The following is a 20,402-nucleotide window of genomic DNA, read 5'->3' on the forward strand; positions in this document are numbered from 1 at the left end:
ACTGACCATCACTTCCAGTTCCACCTGTGCATACTTCCCAGGCTGGTCATACATGTTGTCGGCCTGTTTTGGAAGAGCAGATTCCATGTTTTAAACTGGAGTGCTCTCAGAAGAGCAGTCGTAAAGGTGAGGGGACTCAAAAGCACCATCACCTGAGGGAAAGGTAGAGCTGGAAGACAGAAGACTCAGAAGAGCCGGGGCTGCGCTCTGGTGTTTGAAGGTCTGCTGAGGGAAAGGCTAAGGCAGCCTGAGGCAGACCTGAAGCCGCGCGCAGAATTCCACAGAAGTTTACCTTCACATAACGAAGGACCTTTTGTGATCTCCGGCCAAAAGTGGGTTGAGCTGTTTCGTAAGGTAGTGAGCTCCCTGTTTCTAGAGGTTTTTCAGGCAAGTTTGTTTTTTTGAGACGGAGTCTCGCTCTGTCGCCCAGGCTGGAGTGCAGTGGCTCGATCTCGGCTCCCTGCAAGCTCCACCTCCCAGGTTCACGCCATTCTCCTACCTCAGCCTCCCGAGTAGTACCTGGGACTACAGGCGTCTGCCACCACACCCGGCTAATTTTTTGTATTTTTAATAGAGACGGGGTTTCACCGTGTTAGCCAGGATGGTCTCGATCTCCTGACCTCGTGATCCGCCTGCCTCGGCCTCCCAAAGTGCTGGGATTACAGGTGTGAGCCACCACACCCGGCCTCCAGGCAAGTTTTAAGAAACGACTTGTCATCAACATCATAAAATCTGTTGGTAGAGGTTGGATTAAACTCCAGGGAGTTCCCTGGGAACCCCCTAGGAAAGGACTTGGGCATTATACATAAGGAAAGTTGAGTATTCTCTGACTTTATTATCTGATGACTTTAAAATATGCACAGACTGGAATTGCCCTGGTTTTTATTGCTCTGATGTTTGGGGTTACCTGTGAGCACAGAGTCCCATGTTTGGGAGCGTAAGAACTAACTCTGGCCCACCTGGGCAGGGAGCCTTGGTCCTGTCCTTTAGGTTGGGGCAGCAGGGATTGGGCTCTGCGGGTGCTGAGTTTGCCCCAAACTAGTGAACAGGAAATTGGAGAAGGAGGCTGGGCGTTGCATAGGAAACAAGCTTTGTTTCCTATGTTCCATTATTTTTTTGTCTCTAACTTCAAGTTTCTGATCTTGTCTCTTCAGTAAGCAGCAAATTAACAGGAGGTGGCGCTGCTGTTCTGGAAAAAGAGCAGAAGTGACAGTCCTGGGGCCAGCACCTCACTCCAGGAAAGGAGTGCCTGGTGGCTGAAGTGTTTCCTCCCCCTGTTTACCGTTGGCACCCGAGCATCCCTTTTGCCACTCTCCTTTGTCCATTTTTACCTCGGTTGCTCTGGACGGTTTCCCTTGTTTATTTTTTTCTCCACTCCTACAGTTCCTGTGGATGAAGCTGTTTCCACTCGCTCACTGTCCCTGACACACCCTTCCTTTGAAAACAAACATGGGGGTTGAGAGCCTGGAGCAAGAAAGATGGAGCAGCCTATTGCCAGCTAACTGGGAGGGACTGGGATCGCCAGCCTCCCTGAGGGGCTGATCTAGGAAAAGATCTAGATCTCACGCTCTGATCTAGGAAAAGAATCCTCCTGGCCCAGGGGTGCACATCTGTGAAAACAAAATTCCGTCTTCTGGGTCAAGGAGGTGGCATCAGGTGGGGGTTGGGGGGAATTGTTCTGGCATTTTTTAAAAAGGCGTGTATAACCCCAGTTAAGAGAAGACATTTTTAAAATTCTTAGATCCCTAAAGTAGTACTAAAATGTGGAGTTCACAAACAATTTAGAGCCGGTCTGGTGGACTTGTGGTCCGAAGACCTGGGTTGTGCCCTGGCCTGGCTTCCCTCTGGCTGTGGAACCACAGGCCTATAACTTAAGCTTCACTTGGCTCCATTTGGGCAGTCATGGCTGTGAGATCCCATTTGCAAGGTGGTTGTGACTGCGGCATGAGAGAATGTACATGAAGATGCTTTTCGCAGTATACAATGCACTTGTTAGCAGTGCTTGGCCTTTTCGGTGTAACTAAGTCTGATTATACGCCCTTATCCTGTAGGTTAGAAGGCGCCACGATTTCTCGGCTCACTGCCCTTCATGTCTCCATAGTTTTTCACAGACCTCCGGAACCAAAAGAAATGCCTAATGGCTGAGTGTGGTAGCTCACGCCTGTAATCCCAGCACTTGGGGATGCCCGAGGCAGGAGAATTGCTTGAGCACAGGAGTTTGAGACCAGCCTGGGCAACATGGTGAAACCCGTCTCTACAGAAACTACAAAAGTTAACCAGGCATGGTGGTGTGTGCCTGTAGTCCCAGCTACTTGGGAGGCTGAGATGGGAGGATCATTTGATCCTGGGAGGCAGAGGTTGCTGTGAGCCGAGATCTGCATCACTGCACTCCAGCCTGGGCAGCAAACCAAGACCCTGTCTGAAAAAAAGAAGAAAAAATGCCTAACGAATGGTTCTGTTTCTTATGTCATTAGCTTCAGACAGTAAGTATTACTGTCCTCACAATTCAGTAGCTGCTTAAAAAAATAATATGTGTAAGTGTGTGTGGTATGTGACATGTGGAGTAAGGCTGTGTTTCCTGTAACAGCTTTGTTAAATATTCTGTGGCACCTTTGTGAGTTTGCTGGGTTACCCCAGGTAGCAGTTTGGGAACTGGCAGTAGATTGTCTTAGAGTTCCAGAGTGGGGGCCTTGACAAGTCCTCACTTAGCCTCCGCTGGAGGCCCAGCCGGGTGAGTGGTTCTCTGCCTCAGTGGCTGTTCATACCCATCCTGAAGAAGACCAGGTCTCCCAGTTGACGGGAGTTACTGACTCACAGTCTAGACGAGGATTTGTATTGGGCAGAGCTGACTCGGTAATTCCCTCACCCACTCTCCTCTCAACTCCTTCCCACTGTCCTTGCATTACTCCTGATCTTTTGAAGTACCAGAATCAAATATCTGAAAACTGCCTAAGGGGCTAATCTCCCAGGAATTTGTTGTTGACTGCTGATTATAGGAAGAACTTTGAGGAGCCTGCCAGCAATTGCATGCGGGCAGCACTGCAGGTCGAAATCTTACATTCTTTTTATTGAACACAGACCCAGAACATGGGCAGCTTCTGCAGGATTGCTGCAGAGCACAAGTGTTTCCCATCTGGGCTCCTGGTATATTTGCTGCCCTTCCAGGACTCTGGGATCTGAAAGGAAGATGCTGTTGCTTTTCATAAACAAGCAGCAAAGGGTTGCATTCCTCCTGATATTGAAGAATATTTAGGAGGGTATGTGATGTGGTATGAGATAGGAGCCCTGAGTCCTTTTGCAGCATTGCAAACAGGTTGTTTGTGTGCCTTTGTTGATGCACTACTGGAGAGCCCTGACAACTGAGAATTACTCTTCAGAACGAAAGAGCAAACTTGAGCTCTCAGAGCTTAAGCTTGGACTTTTTTTTTTAATGGACAGTTATTTTTTATAAAAATATAAAATGTTTTTACGTTGTGTTTATTTTTATTTTTGTCAAATTATTGTAGCAAGATTGAGTATTTTGCGAAAGGAAAAAAAATCACCTAATCCCATGATGCTAACCGTATGACCATTTTTTTTTTTTTTTTTTTTTGAAACGGAGTTTCACTCTTGTTGCCCAGGCTGGAGTGCAATGGCATGATCTCGGCTCACTGCAACCTCCACCTCCTTGGTTCAAGCGATTCTCCTGCCTCAGCCTCCCGAGTAGCTGGGATTACAGGTGTGCACCACCACACCCGACTAATTTTGTATTTTTCAGTAGAGATGGGGTTTCTCCATGTTGGTCAGGCTGGTCTTGAACTCCTGACCTCAGGTGATACACCTGCCTCAGCCTCCCAAAGTGCTGGGATTACAAGCGTGAGCTGGGATTATGGGTGCAAGCCACCGCACCTGGCCTCATACAGCCATTTTTATTCTTCTTTTATGTTTGCCTATAATAACATATGTTTTGCATCCAGCTTTGTCTCTATCTATATATAAACATTTTCAGTGTTGCTGTACTGTATAATTATAATAGCAATATGACACAAATGAATAGTTAAAAACGAACACTGAAGAATTGTATGGCATATGAGGCCGGGTGCGGTGGCTCATGCCTGTAATCCCAGCACTGTGGGAGGCCAAGGCGGGCGAATCACGAGGTCAGGAGATGAAGACCATCCTGGCCAACATAGTGAAACCCCCGTCTCTACTAAAAATACAAAAATTAGCCGGGCGTGGTGGCACGTGCCTGTAATCCCAGCTACTCAGGAGGCTGAGGCAGGAGAATCACTTGAACCAGGGAGTCGGAGGTTGCGGTAAGCCAAGATCACGGCACTGCACTCTAGCCTGGTAACAGAGTGAGACTTCGTCTCAAAAAAAAAAAAAAAAAAAAGAATTGTATGGTATATGAGTTACATCTCAATAAAGCTGCTGTAAGAAAAAAATTTTTTTTTTTTTTTTGATACAGAGTCTCACTCTGTCGCCCAAGCTGGAGTGCAGTGGTGCGATCTCAGCTCACTGCAACCTCCCTCCTGGGGTTCAAGCAATTCTCCTGCCTCAGCCTCCCCAATAGCTGGGACTACAGGTGCACACCACCATGCCTGGCCAATTTTTGTATTTGTTTAGTAGAGCTAGGATTTCACCATGTTGGCCAAGCAGCTGGTCTCGGACTCCTGACCTCAAATGATCTGCCTGCCTCAGCCTCCTAAAGTGCTGGGATTACAAGCATGAACCATGGTGTCTGGTAAAAAATAATAATAATAATAATTTTTAAAATATTCCAAATGGAGATTTTTAAAAAAACCCATTGAGATCTACCAACTTTTGTTCTAGTAGTGACACCAATCATTAGCCCCACAGATTTTCACATAATTTCCCTCATTCTCATATTTTCTTCAGCTATATAAGTTAAATCCAGAAATAAGCATGTTACACTAGCAAAATCTGAATAGGTTTTTATAATTGAATGCTATGTCTGCAGTTTCCCTCTAATGAAGTTCTCTGATGAACAGGACATGGGCCGTGTTCTTTACTTGGGTCAGAAGGAATAACTCATTCTTTAAGCTCGTGTTCTTATTGGAAGTCCACATGATTGTTCCCCCAGGAAGGGAGAAGAGCTGGGTAGAGTTCAGGATTTGGTAGCATTTTTTCTGTGAGTCCCCAGGAAGTCTCTAGGCTAAGGACAGGGCGGTAGCACCCACGGTTTGTGTGATTAAGCCTGCAGGACCAACCCTTTCAAACAAGTTAACTCAGATGTGACTCACTGGGGCCCCATGGACTCTAGAGCTGTTTCCCCTGATCGTCATAGCTGAAAGATAATAATTCTGGCTGTCTTCCCTGAAGTCCAGGGTTTTAATACCTGCTTCACTCTGACCTGCTAGAGAATCATTCCTGGAGAGGTGCTTTTCCTTCTTGGTCTTCACTGTTGGCTTACCCAGTGGTTGAACCAACAGCTTCCTAGAAACCGCTACCCTTTGCAGCCTCTTAGTCTAGAGGAAAAAGGTGGGAAGTTGGGAATAACTGGATAACTGGGCTTTTGAGCCAAACAGATTTGGCCTTGAGTTTCAACATTGCCATTTATTGGGTAAGCTGCTTCATTGTGTTTTACCTCAGTTTACTCGTGTGCAAAATGGAAATAATAATGTCTGCGTCATAGGGTTATTGTGAGACTTGAATAGTGTAGGTTAGCTTGTAGTGGGTTCTGCGTTTAGGGTGTCACGTGGGGTGCTATGTGAGTGAGTATATGCTTCATTCTTCCATCCTGTTTTATTAGTCCACCTGCCCCTATGTTCTATCTCCCATACCCTGTAATCTTTTGAGTGCTGATTAGAAGGGAACAAAATTACAGTATGACTCACCCAGGACCAGAGAAGGAAATGGCCCTTGGCCGTTGCTGGTTTGTGAGCCATCCACCACCCTTCTCTTGGAAGTTGTAATGTGGGCCTTGAACTATTGAGAATGCCCAAGCCTACGTAGCATTTGGCACTTCCCTGCACTCAACACGATGGATGGTCTTCTTTAGGCTTTTCCTCAACAACACTAGGGTTGCCTTGCACAGCTGGGAGACATGGAATTTCCAGAAGCTCGTGGAGTGGCCATGCTGGGGAGAATCTACCCCAACCTGAGGTCTAGGGTTCTGGGGGTTCTAGGGGCCTGCTGGGTGGTAACCGGATCTGAGCAGGAGTCAGAAAGGCAGGCAGGCCATGAAAGTCACTCTTTGATTGTCGCAAGGGAAGGAAATCCAAGCCTGCTTTGGCTTTGTCCTGCCACCTTCCAAGGAAGGCCTCACTACATCATAAGCTGAACACTGCTAGTAGAAGCGCTGGTAGTTGTTGGAAGTTGTGATCTCATGCAAAGGGGAACAATGACCATTATTCTCTCTTTGACCCCTCCCTGGCTCCGTTGCACTGCCAGAGGGGCCTTCTTGATGGCAGCTGATCCAAGTAACCTGAAGCGGAGACTCCCAGAAGCCCCACCTCACTCCTGTAGTTCCGCAGCCCACAGGGAGCCACCGCGTGTCTGGTCCACCTTCCCATCTGCCGTGCAAGCCCCAACATACCTCCTTCCCTTCGGGCCAGATGCCATGGATTGCTAACTGAGGTGTGGCTGGGCCCCTCCTTCCCCATCTGGGACTCATCTTTTTGAAATTATATGATGCAGAGAACTGCCTGTCCTTAGGGATCCAGCACTTCTGACCTTCGTTCTGTATTTTCATCCATGTCTCCTGAAATGCTGCTGTGTGATTTCTGGGTTCGATAGGATTTTGCTCATTTCTATTCCTAACTTTGGAATTAGGTAAATATTTTCTGGGCTGTGCTTTAAAGATGCTTGCCTTCTTTTTGGCCCTCTAAGTAACTCAGTCCCCTTCCTACCAGTGTCGATGATGACCAGTTTGCATTTCTGCCACCCTGACTTTCAGGGACTGCGAGTATATTTGCCTGAGATGTTGATGTAACTAACTCCTCAGCTTGTTGGCCAGCCTCTCAGATGGAATGCTTTTGTAATTTGCTAGCCATGTAGAGTTGTGTGCCTTCCAGACTTGCATTCTCAGCCTCACAAAGCTGTCTCTTTTGTCCTTGTCTGGCTCCAGGCTCCCCTCAACCCCCCAAATATATCAACCTAAAGCACAGAGATACCGTTCTTGTGGGAAGCCTTGAAGGGAAAAAGCCTGTCCTGGCCTCACCACCAAGGGCTTGACTCAGATCCTTGGTGTGAGGCAACCTCTGGACCTAGATACACCCATTCCTGACACTGGGGATAAGACAGAAAGGGAATGGCCCTCTCTGACCATCTTCTGTAACTTTCAAGAAACCAAAAATCTTGAAGTGTCTTGAATCAAATGTAGATTGCACTTGGAATAGTCAGATAACAAAAGTCTCCCCTTGGAAATAGCTCCCTGCGTTTACATTGAAGTCTAATTGGTTGTAACATGTTCCATGTAACAACATCAGGAGCCATGCTGAGCAACGTGGGCTTTGTAAATTTAGCCAGATTTTTCAAATGGAGAAACTGTTTCCCTTCCTCCTCCCTACCTTGTCTTCAGTCTACAAGGCCAATTCTATAGCCGGCTTGATAAGTCTTGGCAAACTCCTGTTTCACCCATTCCTATAGAAACCCTCTGTGGTTGGGGCCGGGCGCAGTGGCTCACGCCTGTAATCGCAGCACTTTGGGAGGCCGAGGCAGGCAGATCATGAGGTCAGGAGATCGAGACTATCCTGGCTAACAAGGTGAAACCCCGTCTCTACTAAAAATACAAAAATTAGCCAGGCGTGGTGGCGGGCGCCTGTAGTCCCAGCTACTCTGGAGGCTGAGGCAGGAGAATGGCGTGAACCCGGGAGGCGGAGCTTGCAGTGAGCCGAGATTGCGCCACTGCACTCCAGCCTGGGCAATAGAGCGGGACGCCGTCTCAGAAAAAAAAAAAAAAAGAAAGAAAAAAAGAAACCTTCTGTGGTTGGAAGCAGCCTTCCCGTCAGCAAGCGGTCTAAGCAAAGGCAACCCCAATGTGTCCCAAAGGGCCCCACCAACTTCCGCCCATTTTTCTGATAAATTGAGTGTTTCCATTCCCAGGCAGGCAGTGCGCCCACGGCAGTGGCTCAGTCCTGGCCGACAGGATACAACTAAAGGAAATGTGCTAGCAGTGGGCTTTCTCCAGGGCTCTCCAGTGGGGGTGGCTGGCATCTGGCCCCTGGGGTGGGATGTTCCCATGCAGCATTGGGTTTGGAGGCTTTGCTGAGCTGTTGACAGCTCTCACTCCTAGCCCCCAACCATGTCTCTGTCAAACCAACATCATTTTATTCTGGAACTTAGAGGTATTTTATAAAGATAATCCAGCATTGTTGCTTTCTTGGCAACCTGAAGTGACTCACACTGATCTCAGAAAACCTTGTTTTGACTATTACTTTGATGCCCCCACAAGAGGGTTTCTGGAGGATGGCATAGCAGTTGTTCTGAAGCAGCCGTATTGCCTGATGGTTAAGAGCACAGTTTCGTGGGACTGTTGTGAAAAATGGGATTCTTAATTGAAGAGCTTAGCATAATATCTAAACTTATTCCCCTAGATCGAGTTTTCATATTTTATCCTCAATGCTTGGCCCATTGCTTGGTGTATAAATCATGCTCAGTAAATTATCTGTGGAAAAAATAAATGAATTAACTATACAGTAATTCTTTTTGTCTTAGGGTTTAGGAGCATTAGGTCCAGTGTTCAGAAAGAGGATTCAGGGCCAGATGTGGTGGCTCACACCTGTAATTCCAGCATTTTGGGAGGCTGTGGCAGGAGGATTGCTTGAGCCTACGAGTTCAAGACCAGCCTGGGCAACGTAGTGAGACCCCATCTCTACAAAAAATTTAAAAATTAGCCAGCCATGGTGTTGCATGCCTGTAATCCCAGCTACTTGGGAGGCTGAGGCAAGAGAATTGCTTGAGCCCAGGAGGTCAAGGCTGCAATGAGCTATGATTGCGCCAGTGTACTCCAGCCTGTGTGACAGAGTGAGACCCTGTCTCAGAAAAAAAAGAAAGATGATGCGGAAAGATGAACAAAGAATTGGAAAGAATTCGGTTTGAAATTTTTTTGTAATTCCGCATTGGTGTCCCCTCCCCACCTTCTCCTGCCCCTTGGCAGAATTTTATTGCAAGCCTAGCCCTTTTGTTAGCTGCTCTTCTGCTGCCTGTCCGTCTGACATTTCTAGTGAATCTACACATGAAACTCACTGTGGAGTTGACCAGGCTGGGAGTCTGAAGTTAAAACATAACAGCTGAAGGTAGGTGTGGAAACTAAACTTCACAGAAGACAAACTAACAGTGTTTGATGTGTGTGTATGTGTGTGTGTGTGTGTGAGAGAGAGAGAGAGAGGTCAGTGCTTGAGCACCTTCTGTGGGCCGGTCTGACTGTTAGAGGTGGTGATTTTTGTGAGTACACAGAGTAGAGTAGTTTGTCTTCATCGGCCAGGTAGGCATGAGGGTAGAGGAAGGCTTCCCTGGGCTGGGCTGAGGCCTACACGGGGCTTTCTAGGCAGGAGTGGGGAGAAGGCGATTTCAGGGAGCAGGCATTGCAAAGATCCTGGGTGCAGAAAGGGGAGGAAGAGGCTGAAATGGCCAGCAGGGAATCCTCAAGGCTCGTGGGCCACAGTGAGGATCTGTTTTTAAGGAGCTATTGTGCTCGTGAAGTGAGATCTCATCAGGCCATGGGCTGTCCCAGGTCTGAGAGAATAAAGGTTTGAAAGGAGTCATTTTACTAATCTGCCTCCCTAGCTGCCACATACTTGTAAGATGCACGATTACATTGTCCAACAGGAAACCCCCAGTCTGTAGCATTCTTGCCCGTGGCCTCGGGGCTGGCTGCCCTGTGCCCCTGTTCAGAGTGCTTTCTCTGTGCCCGCTGCTCCAGAAGCTGGAAAGAAAACGTGACATTTAGATTTGGCGGGATCTAGATGCTGGCGGCTGCCTTTGTGGAACTCAAGTTTGACACTGGAGCTTTGTGGGGCCGGTTGCAGGAAGGATTGAGGAAGCATTGTTGGCTGTAAATAAACCTCCATTCTCTTTCTCAGGACTTAGTACTTCTCTGCTGAGTAAATCCTCCCAGCTCAAATGGCAGCTTGTCCAGTTTCGTGGGTCTATATTGTTGTTACCTTCCTGCGCTCCAGTCAGCTTCATCAGTGGCTGGACTTTTGTATTCTCTGCAGGAGGAACCATATTCCAGGTTCTGTAATTCTTGAGAACCCAGCCCCTGCCACTGACCTACAGTTGCATCTTCCAAGTCTCAGTCACAGTTGGTTAAGAAACCAAATTGGCAGGTTGAGATCACTATTCTTCTCCAGGCATAGCCCCCAGCCTGCCGCAGCTGCCTCCTGCTCTGGTTGTTGGGCCTTTAGTCTCAGGTGGGGTCTGGGTGGATGAGGGGTGCAGGCAGAGGAGGAGACCTTGGCTCAGATTGGTGTCCTCCACCAGCTCAGCGTTTAAACCATACTTCCTCTTTCCTCCTTTCTGTTTTCTAACTTGGCTTTTGTTTTTGTCTTTTTGTTTTTCCTTGTATCTTTTTTTTTTTTTTTTGGAGACGATCTTTCTCTTTCAGGCTGGAGTGGAGTGGTGCAATCTAGGCTCACTGCAACCTCCACCTCTCAAGTAGTTGGGATTACAGGCATATGCACCACCATGCCCGGCTAATTTTTGTATTTTTAGTGGAGAGGAAGTTTTACCATGTTGTCCAGGCTGGTCTCAAACTCCTGGCCTCAAGTGATCTGCCCACCTCAGCCTCCCAACGCGCCCAGCCTGTTTTTCCTTGTGTCTTGATTGGAATTGAATGAGGGGGCTGAAGAGGTGGGCCTCTTCAGGAGCAGCCTTCCTTTCCTAGGTGAGGCGCTTTGTTTTCACCTTCCTTAGGAACTGGGTGAAAAGCCTTCAGCCTGTTCTGGCTGTGTGTTGTTGCTCATGTCTCTGTGTGTTGTTGCTCATGTCTCTGGGCTGCGGGTTCCATGCCCTCTGGCTAATGTAGACAGATGCCTGGTGACTAGACATCCAGGTGAGTTCATTACTTTGACCAACTGAGAATTTCTACCTGGAGGCCAGTGGGTGGATTCATACGAGTCAAGATGTGTTTCCTGTGCATTTCGAAACGCTGCTGGCGGGGAAGAGATGAACAGTGCTTTCTTGTTGCTTTTTACTTGTATCCTCACAGCCCTTCTTTCCGCTTCCTGCCTCTTTAAGGGCATAGTGAGAATCTCCCCCTAGAGGAGGTGGTATAACACCAGTGCCTTGAACAACTGGCAGTTTAATAATTGAGCCTTTCTTCTGTCTCCTTAATTCTGTCATTTAAAATATTTCAGTGGGAGAGAGGTGACTTCTACCAATTAAAATATTTCAATGGGAGGGAGGTGAGGATTGAAAAATTACCTACTGGGTACAATGTTCACTTTCTGGGTGATGGGTACACTGGGAGCCCAAACCTTACTTATCATTACACAATATATCCATGTAACAGACCTGTACATATACCACCAAATCTAAAATAAAATGCTTTTTTTTTTTATTATAAAATAAATCGTTCATCACATGTTTTTTCTGACACGTGGCTGGCTTCCATGATAACTGTCATGGGTGCTTGGTCCATTTTTCATACTACATACATGCTATCTGAGACATGACTGGTAAGAGGGCATCTCTTTAGGCCTGTCCTCCCTGTGGTGGAGGTCGTTATAGAGGCATATCGTTACTGTTTGAATAGAGGTCACTTTTATTGGATGAAACTTGATTCAGTGGATGGTTGTGTGTAAATGGTACTAAAAAGCAGCTCTAGGGTATTTCAGGGTCTCCCTGTGTCACCCAGGCTGGAGTGCAGTGGCATGATCATAGCTCACTGCAGCTTTGACCTCCCAGACTCAGGTGATCTCGCCTCAGCCTCCCAAGTAGCTAGGACTACAGGCTGGTCTCAAACTCCTGGACTCAAGCAGTCGGGCCCACCTCAGCCTCTCAAAATGCTGGGATTACAGGCGTGAGCCACTGCGCCTGACCAAGTGGGGACTGTAGGATCCAGAGAACTTAGGTTGTTGTCTTTCTTCTTCAGGAGAAGCTCGGCACAGTGACAGAGGCACCCAGGGCTCAGCAAGCTCATGGCCCAGCTTGTTGGACTCAGAGGGCAGAAGAATCACATTCTAAACATGACAAGGTATAGCCAGCAGGAGGCAGATTCCCAGCTTGATTCTCCAGAGCCTTGTAGGTCCCAAGGGTGCCTATGACACCAATGGGAATCTGAACCAACACAGACTCCGCAGTCTTCTTAGGAGACCCTAGTGCAGCAGCGCTGGCCTCCGCCTGAGCGTGCATGCTTATATGGCTTCTGAGCTGGCCAGGCTACTTCATGCATTTGGTTTAATGGGTTCTCGTAAGGCAGGAGAATCTTCCTGAACTTGGAGTTGGGTCTGTGGTCCATCGGTCAGCACTTTGTTCAGAGGCACTGAGGGTGGGAAGGCCCGTGGAGCTGGATTCTGCTGCTGGGAAGTTGGGTGGGCCGTGTTTCTGGGCCTCAGGTTCGGGACTGAATGAGAGTCCTCTTGTTGCGAGTTGAGGGTGTACTCTGGGCATGCCGTGCCCTTTTTTTGTACTAAGAGGGTAGAAGAGCAAAGACCAGACTAGTTGGCAAATTGGAACCCAACTACCCAGTTTATTTATTTCTTAGGCATAGAAGGAATAATTTAGGGGGAACTGAAGAGCCAAGCTAAAGGAAAAAACTAAAATAAAGGGATAAAATACTTCCTGTGATTTTTGCCCCATCATCTCTTTTCTTCCAGAGACGTGACTCAACAACCTCAGCTGAGCCTGACAGCACACACACCCCACACACCTTTCCATCTCCAGGGTCACAAAAGCCACAAGAAGCCACGGGGAGGCTCCTGGCCTCTTACTTTACCTAAGGAGCCCCTGAAGTGGCAAGTGTGTTTCCCTTTGAAGAGCCGTTGCATGTTTGGTGACTAACTTCCTGTGGCTTTGGGGTAGACATGTTAGACTCCTCGTGTGGGTATTGGGCCTCTGCAGTTGAGTCCATGAGAAGGGGTGGGTGTGGTATGGTGCGGAGCCTTGGGAAAGGGTGAGTGGGGGCTGGAGGGAGAGTTAACGAATGGTCAGTCCCTGTATGATCAGCCAGCTGGCGGGTGGGGGAGGAGCTGATGTTTTCCTACAATCAGCACCCAGAAAGCTGTTCTCTAGAGGGAAAATGTGAGGGCATTTTACAGTCCCATGTATTGTTACTAACACTCTTGAACACTGGTTTCCTGAGAGTCACTGCTACAAAGGGATTGTTGGTCCCCTAAGAGACTGGCAGTCTCTATAGGGCCGCTGATTTATGACTGCGGCAGTCTCTATAGAGCCGCTGATTTATGACTGCAACCTGAAGCTGGCGTGGCAGTCCTCCAGGCGCGCCTCCCTGCCCACTCCCATCCTCCTCTTTGCCCACCTGATTGGCAGGGGGCAGTGGCTTGAAGAGATGGGTTGCTAAGCAGCCTGGCCTGGACGTGGTGCCCTGCCAGGTTGAATGAATAGCTGCAGTGTTCTGAGGAATGGGGAATTTGGCCTGTCCCAGCATCAGGAGGGACTTTCTGGAAAGGGGGCTAAGACTGAGTCTAGGCTCAGTGTAGGGAACTGGGTGGGCTTCCTGGCACCTTCCTTTTGGAGCCGTGGTGTGGTGTGCCATGTCTGTGTAAGTGGAGCCTGCGGAGCTCTGCACCTGTCCTCGAAAAGGTCTTGTTGCAGGGTCTTCCTGTCTCGTCTCCTCCCTCGCTCATCAGCGGGAAAAGACATGGGGTCCGACAACTTGCTGTGAACTCTGCTTCTGCTGTTTTGATGATTAGCACATGTGGCCCTTGAGATTGTTGATCTAACTGGGTTTGAGGGGCTGGGTGTCAGCAACCCAGAAATGGGGGAAACAGGTGTGTTCTTGCCATTTTACACTTGAGACAGTGGAGGCAAGGGAAGACTTGTGACAGAGGGCTTGGACCGTGGCTTTCTCAGCGTTGATTTTGGTTTAGATGAAACATTTCCTACGAAACAGTGAAATCCAGAAAACGTCTAAGAAGCCTTTGCTCTCAGGTTTCTGCAGGACATGTGGATGTAGCTGTCATGGGACGCTGTTTGCATTAGGGATTGGAGGAAGCTTTTCTTTGGAGGGAGTATAAAGCCAGTGTAGAGGGAGCTGAGAGCCAGAGAGAAGCTTCCTTGAGCTTGGGGTCTCTCTGAGATCCCCATTCTACTGCTTATTAAAGGTTCGCTGCATGCTTGCTCTGAGGTTCCATGAGCTGCCCCTTTATCCTCATGATGAAGCCTCCCTTCTTTGAACTAAAAATAAGAAGAGTATCTTGTGAGCAGCTAGTCTGCATTTTCATCTCGGGAGTCTGCTGTTACAAAGCAGTCACCTCTTGCTTCCTTGGTACCAGCGGTAGAGGTGGTGATGTCTGGGCTGGCTGGGCCCTTGAGCTCTGCACTCCATTCAGGCAAGCTTCCTCAGACCCAGGGGAGAGCAATAGGCAGGGTATACGTTGCCCAGGTGGCCGCAGCAGGCTTGCTGGCGTGTGTTCTCCTAAGTGATGGTGGGTTTGGTCACTGAAAAGGCATGGAGGAGAGACAGGCGTGGGGCTCGGGAGCATCCGGCTGCTGCAATGTGGGAAGAAGAGGGTTCGGAGGCTCGGGGGTGCCAGAGGCCCCTGAAGCATCAGCTTACCCTTAGTGTTCCTGGCGGTGCTTTTACTTTTTCTCCTTCCTTAAAAATCCTGAGTGGTCTCAATGGAGAGTAGCTGGCTCAGGAGCCCCAGTCTTACCTCCTCGTATTTGTTTCTCTTTTGCAGGATAATACAGAAGCAGAAAAGCGAGACCCCCAGGAACTCGTGGGTGAGTATTGGGGGATCCTGGGGGCGCGTTTCTCAGCCTTGCCCCTAGCAGCCTGGCTTCCAGCCATGCCAAGGCCTGCCGCCCCACAGGGCTTCTGTGTGCTGTGAGCACCGTGGTCCCTTCGGCTCCCTCTCAGGGCTTTGGCATTTCCTAAGATGCCTGGGTGAGATGCCCCGGGAGCAGTTCTTCTTTGGAAATCATATTTGTGGTGTGTTTTAATGGGCTTTGGTCGGTTGCCAGCGCTGTCAAGAGGGAATTCAGGACCCCTCAGCTGGGAGCGTGTCTTGGTCTCTGCTTCCCCTAGTGCCCTGGGCTTGTCCTCTGTCTTTGCGACCCCTCCTCCCCCTCTCTGCTGGCATATGCATGCTGCTCAGGGAGTCAGCATGTGGCCTCTGCTGGCACTTTGCTCTGTCCCCAGGCAGCAACATGCCTCACAGCCCTGGAGTCTGGGGCTCTTTGTGATTTGGGAGGAGCAGGGACACTATGTTTCTGGAAAACAGCACATATCATCCAAGTCCTGTGCTAGCCCCAGCCTTTTAATCCTTTTAGAAAGCCCCCCAGCTCCTTTCACATGGCTCCCAAAGCCCGACCGGGAGGAGTTCCCGGCATCTGAGTCAGAGCTCTTGGTGGGGTTGGCCCTCCCTCTCTGTGGCAGCCATTACCGGCTCTCCTGCCCGTCCCGCTGATCTTCACAAACAGGCTCCTGCCTCCTGCAGTCTTGCCTCAGTGGCTCACTGGCTCCAGCCCTAGGGGTTCTGAGCCCAGGGACCACCTGGAAGCGCTGCCCCAGTAGTCAGTCCTTCCCACCCAGGCTTCCTCCCAGTAGGGCCTTTCTGCTGGGAGTTCTGCTACAGAGCTTATTCTCCTTTTCCGGAACTAAAGGAGCTAGGAATCGTTCATTCTATTTGTCTTTTGAAGAAGGATTGGGTGGGAACACGGTAACGCTGAGCAGCCCAGACCCTCTGCAGGAGGGCCTTAATCCCTGGTTTCTCTGATGGAGTTTCAGTCTTTCAAATCCTATAAAAACCAGGATTTTCCTAAAACCTAGAGTTTGTTCTTTAGAAAGTGGCGCCGTAGGGGTGCAACGTTTGGCTTTGAGGGCAGAGGAAGCAGAGTGCGCATCTGCTGGGAAGCCGATGGCCTGCCCTAAGGGGGCGATCCACCGGTCAGGTGTGGACGGGAGCCTTGGCCTCTTATCCCCGCCATCACCCGAGCCGACCCTGCTGTTTACTCTGAGAAACTACAAGGCCGGGGATCAGAGAGTAGCCTGTCACGTGCCGACGCAGAGATGCCCTTGCTCTTGCTGGTAGTGCTGGGCAGGCAGTGGAATGTGTGTGGGCATCAGCCATCTCAGCCCCCAGTCACTTCCAGAGCCAACTTGTCACTTTTTCTCCCTGTGCCACTTTTTGGAAATAGCTTTATTGAGGTCTAATTTACATAGAGTAAGACTTGCCAGTTTTAAGTGTGCCATTTTATGAATTTTGACAAATGTGTGTATAGTTGTGTTAGCCCCACCACAATTGTGATACAGAACTCACCCATCACTCCGAAATGTTCCCTTGTGCCCCGACCCTGTTACAGGTGATTCCCTCCCTCAGCCTCGGGCAAGCTGTGACCTACACTCTCCTCACTATAGCTTTGCCTTGTTTAGAATCTCCTATCAGTCAGGATCTCCCACCCTGGCCTCACTGACACTTGGGGCTGGATGAGTCTTTGTTGTGGGGCTGTCCTGTGCTTTGCAGGATGTTTAGCAGTGTCCTTGGTCTCTACCCACTACATGCCAGAGGCACTCTCCCTCCCCCAGATGTGACAATGATCACTGTCTCCAGACATTGCCAAATGTCCCCTTGGGGCAGAATCACCCCCAGTTGAGAACCAGGGACAGAAAGGGAACTGGCGTTTTTGTCTGGCTTCTTTCACTCAGCACGGTGCTTGCGAGGCTCATCCATGTAGCTGGGCATGTCCAGAGTTTCTTTTTGTAGCCAAGTAATATTTCACTGTAGGGATACACCACAGTGTGTTTACTGATTCACCCATGAGGACACAAATGGATCTTTAAGCGGCATCGTTTTGATTACTCACCATTCCTCATTGACGACTAGCTAGTTTAGTTCCTCTTACTGAAGATGTAATTAGTTGAAGGACAGTGGCTTCCATTCATGATGCAGTGCCTGTCGGCCCCTCTGCCTAAGCTTTTGTCCGCTCTGGTGTCAGGACTCAGGTTGCTTACCAGGTATGGGAAGTGTGTCCATGCATGTAGGCGGCCCCAGATTTTAGAGAACGAGCAGGAGAGCAGAGAAGCCAAGCCACAGGCGTCTGCAGCACTGCAGCTCCTTGACAGAGCCGAGTGTGCACACCCTGTCTGTGCCCTCCAGGGCCTCGCTGATGCCCACGGCTGAGCCTGGAGCAGTGGTGCTGGTGTGGCAGTGCATGTGGGTTCTCTATGTCACTCAGGAGCTGGAGATACTCCACTGTCCCCTGGGGCCCCCCAGCTTGCTCACTCCCTGCCATCCCATAAGCTCGTCCAACTAGCTGTTCCTGCACAGATCCCTCCCTGGCAGCTGTGGGTACTCTGTTTTCTGACTTGGGCACGCACCAGGGCAAGTCACACTGACAGCTGGCTTCTCAAGTCCTAAGTGCGGCTGCCTCTGAGAACACACCCATCAGACCCAGGCAGCAGCCACAGACCCAGCACTGCTTCCAAGAGACTGTGGACACATTGCTTTACATATGTCCTGGGGACATGGCTTGAGGCTCTGTCTGCTTACAAGAAATGTGGGGCTCGGCTGATCGCAGTGGCTCATGCCTGTCATCCCAGCACTTTGGGAGGCTGAGGCGGGCAGATCACGAGTTTGGGAGTTCAAGAGCAGCCTGGCCAGCATGGTGAAACCCCATTTCTACTAAAAATACAAAAAAAAAAAAAAAAAAATTAGCCAGGCATGGTGGTACATGCCTGTAGTCCCAGCTACCCAGGAGGCTGAGGCAAGAGAACTGCTTGAACCCGGCAGGCGGAGGTTGCAGTGAGCCGAGATAACACCATCGCACTCCAGTCTGGGCAACATAGCGAGACTCCATCTCAATTAAAAAAAAGAAAGAAACAGAAATGTGGGGTTCAGGTCTTCCACATTAGATTCATTCCAGGACTCAGGAAGGAGAGGATCACTGAAAGGTTGCTTCCAAATTCTGTGCTGTACACTTGCATCTAGTTTTCCTGAATGTGTTCCTTTATTTGCCAGTTACTTCCTAGGAATTATTTTGTTTCAAGCCCCAGGCTCAGGAGGGGCTCCCCTCCTCTATTTTTTTTTTTTTTTTTTTGGAGACGGAGTATGGCTCTGTCACCCAGGCTGGAGTGGCTGGAGTGCAGTGGTGCAATCTCGGCTCACTGCAAGCTCCGCCTCCCGGGTTCACGCCATTCCCCTGCCTCAGCCTCCTGAGTAGCTGGGACTACAGGCGCCCACCACCACACTTGGCTAGTTTTTTGTATTTTTAGTAGAGATGGGGTTTCACCGTGTTAGCCAGGATGGTCTCGATCTCCTGACCTTGTGATCCGCCCGCCTCAGCCTCCCAAAGTGCTGGGATTATAGGCGTGAGCCACCGCGCCCAGCCCCTCCTCTTATACTGTACACCAGGTGAGCCCCAGAGTGTGGCTGGGTTGCTGTGGCAACATGGTCACACCCTGTTTTTCCAAAAGGCTTTCCTGGCAAATGCCAAAGGGCACTCTTTGTCTCTCTGTCACAAGCACACATACATTCTCTCCAGCCCAGGGAAGAAGTTAACCCTGCTTGTTTATGTGCCTAGCACCTGCCAAGGCCCTCCTTGCTTTTGTTGTTGCTGCTTGTGAGATAGGACTAGCTCCCCCCAGCTGATTCCACTCTCCACCAGCTTCTGCAACCTCAGCCTTGGCACTTTCGCCTATTCCAGGGCTGGGAGGAAGGAGGAAGTTAGAGGAGACTTGAATTCCAGCCATATCTGGGTTTCACCTTTGCTTGAGGAGTCAGGAGACCAAAGGAAGGTGCTGGGCAAAGAGAAGCACCTCGTCCCCTGCTCTTGGGCTGCACTGGCATCTGGGGTCCGCAGCAGGACCTCTGATCAATGTGTCATTCAGTCTCTGTCCTCTTGCCCTCACCTAAAATGGCAGATTAGTGCTCTGTTCTTGGGGCGCTTCCAGTGAGAATCCACTGACAACAGTGAAAATCAGCACATGAAGTCATGTTTTTAGGATGGCCCCAGGCTCGACCCCTGTCTCAGTGTATTTGCAGTGGGCACAGGCTTATCCTGCAGCAGCTGGACTGGCAGAGTCTGGGAGCCTTGTCCCCAGCCCTCCTTGGCACTGTGTTCTTGACAGTAACTGAAACTCCAGGCAGAGATCAAAGCACCTTGTCTACTAAGCAAACATTAACCCAGCCTGGGGAGAGGAGAAGGGGCTGGCTGTGCAAAGCCAGCCCAGGCAGCTCAGCAGTGGGTTAGCCGGGGCCTGCACACAGTAGGTGCCCAGTAAGTGCTTGCTGAGTGTTACTGGTGTTTTGTTCATTCTTTCTTTTCATCCTGCCCCACCCTGCCCTGCCTGCTCTTTGCTCATTGTATGATCCTTTTCATGAAAGAGTGCTTTGAAGAGCGCAGACAGAATCTTAACAAATAGCGCATTGTCCCAGCGATCCAAAGCAGGACTGCAGTGCTGGGGTGGCCCAAGGCTGCAGGGAAGGGGCTGGAGAGAGCAAGGCTTGCTGGACAGTGGCAGATGTCTAAGGAAATTGTCCCCTGGGGGTTGTGGTTCTTCCCATCAGAATCAGGCCTTTTGTTCTCAGGAATGAGGTGGGCTAAGAGAGAGTTGATTGGTTTATTTTTAAAAGATCTTCAGCTGATAATGGTAAAAAGTATCATTTATACACAAGGCCATTTTGTTTACTTTGGGACCCAAAACTCAGGGAACCCTGAATTCTGTTTCTCCTGTAGTCTAGGCAGGTCAGCCTTAGACGAGACGGGTGGCACCAAGCACCTCTGAGTTTCCAAAGTCTTGCAGGTATTTTAGAGACATATGCAGTGGTGGCTGGAGCTGGTTTAGAGACATATGCAGTGGTGGCTGGAGCTGGCTCATGTTGTGAGCCTATTGTGTACATCTCTTCCCAGCCTTGAGTTCAGTGACTTCACCTTGGTAGCTTGAAATTGGCCATGGCAGGAGGATTTACACCACAAGAAATGGCAAATGCCACAGATCATGGCGCCTCCCCCCTTCACCATCCCCACGCCCAGCTGGTCATTAAATATTTACCAACACACTGCTGACTCTTTCCTTAAAAGTTAACCATTATGGGCCAGGCACAGTGGCTCATACCCATAATCCCAGCACTTTAGGAGGCTGAGGCGGGAGGATGGCTTGATCCAACAATTCAAAACCAGCCTGGCAACGTAACGAGACCCCATCTTTACAAAAACTTTTAAGATTAGTCGGGCATGGTGGCATGCACCTGTAGTCCTAGCTACTCAGGAGGCTGAGACAGGAGTTCGAGGTTGCAGTGAGCTATGATTGTACCACTACACTCTAGCCTGGGTTA

At 49.6% G+C, this 20,402-nt stretch overlaps 1 protein-coding gene and 1 long non-coding RNA gene across 8 annotated transcripts in view; one reads left to right on the forward strand and one right to left on the reverse strand.

The window, feature by feature from the left end:
• SAP30BP (SAP30 binding protein) overlaps positions 1–20,402 on the forward strand; it is a 40,618-nt gene that overhangs the window by 11,250 nt on the left and 8,966 nt on the right. For 2 of the 5 annotated variants that reach the window (XM_009252043.4, XM_024234411.3), the window contains one exon: positions 14,808–14,850. In XM_009252043.4, coding sequence (XP_009250318.1) covers positions 14,808–14,850 — 43 coding nt within the window. Of the gene's footprint in view, positions 1–1,179; positions 2,484–6,365; positions 6,580–12,037; positions 12,140–12,761; positions 12,904–14,807; positions 14,851–20,402 lie in introns of those variants that run through there. The other 3 variants (XM_054537342.2, XM_054537341.2, XM_024234410.3) reach the window with 3 other exon arrangements.
• Positions 818–6,400, reverse strand: LOC129051429 (uncharacterized). 3 transcript variants are annotated; one of them, XR_008515696.2, is made up of 4 exons: positions 5,838–6,344; positions 5,339–5,468; positions 1,332–1,435; positions 818–1,189 (listed from the first exon to the last, which is right to left on the reverse strand). It is a non-coding gene; the product is annotated as an uncharacterized LOC129051429 (long non-coding RNA). The 3 variants fall into 3 exon arrangements; XR_008515698.2 differs by lacking the exon at positions 5,339–5,468 and having other exon boundaries at positions 5,838–6,400; XR_008515697.2 differs by having other exon boundaries at positions 1,016–1,189; positions 5,354–6,219.

This window comes from Pongo abelii, chromosome 19 (genome assembly GCF_028885655.2).
Source record: "Pongo abelii isolate AG06213 chromosome 19, NHGRI_mPonAbe1-v2.0_pri, whole genome shotgun sequence".
Lineage (NCBI taxonomy): Eukaryota > Metazoa > Chordata > Mammalia > Primates > Hominidae > Pongo > Pongo abelii.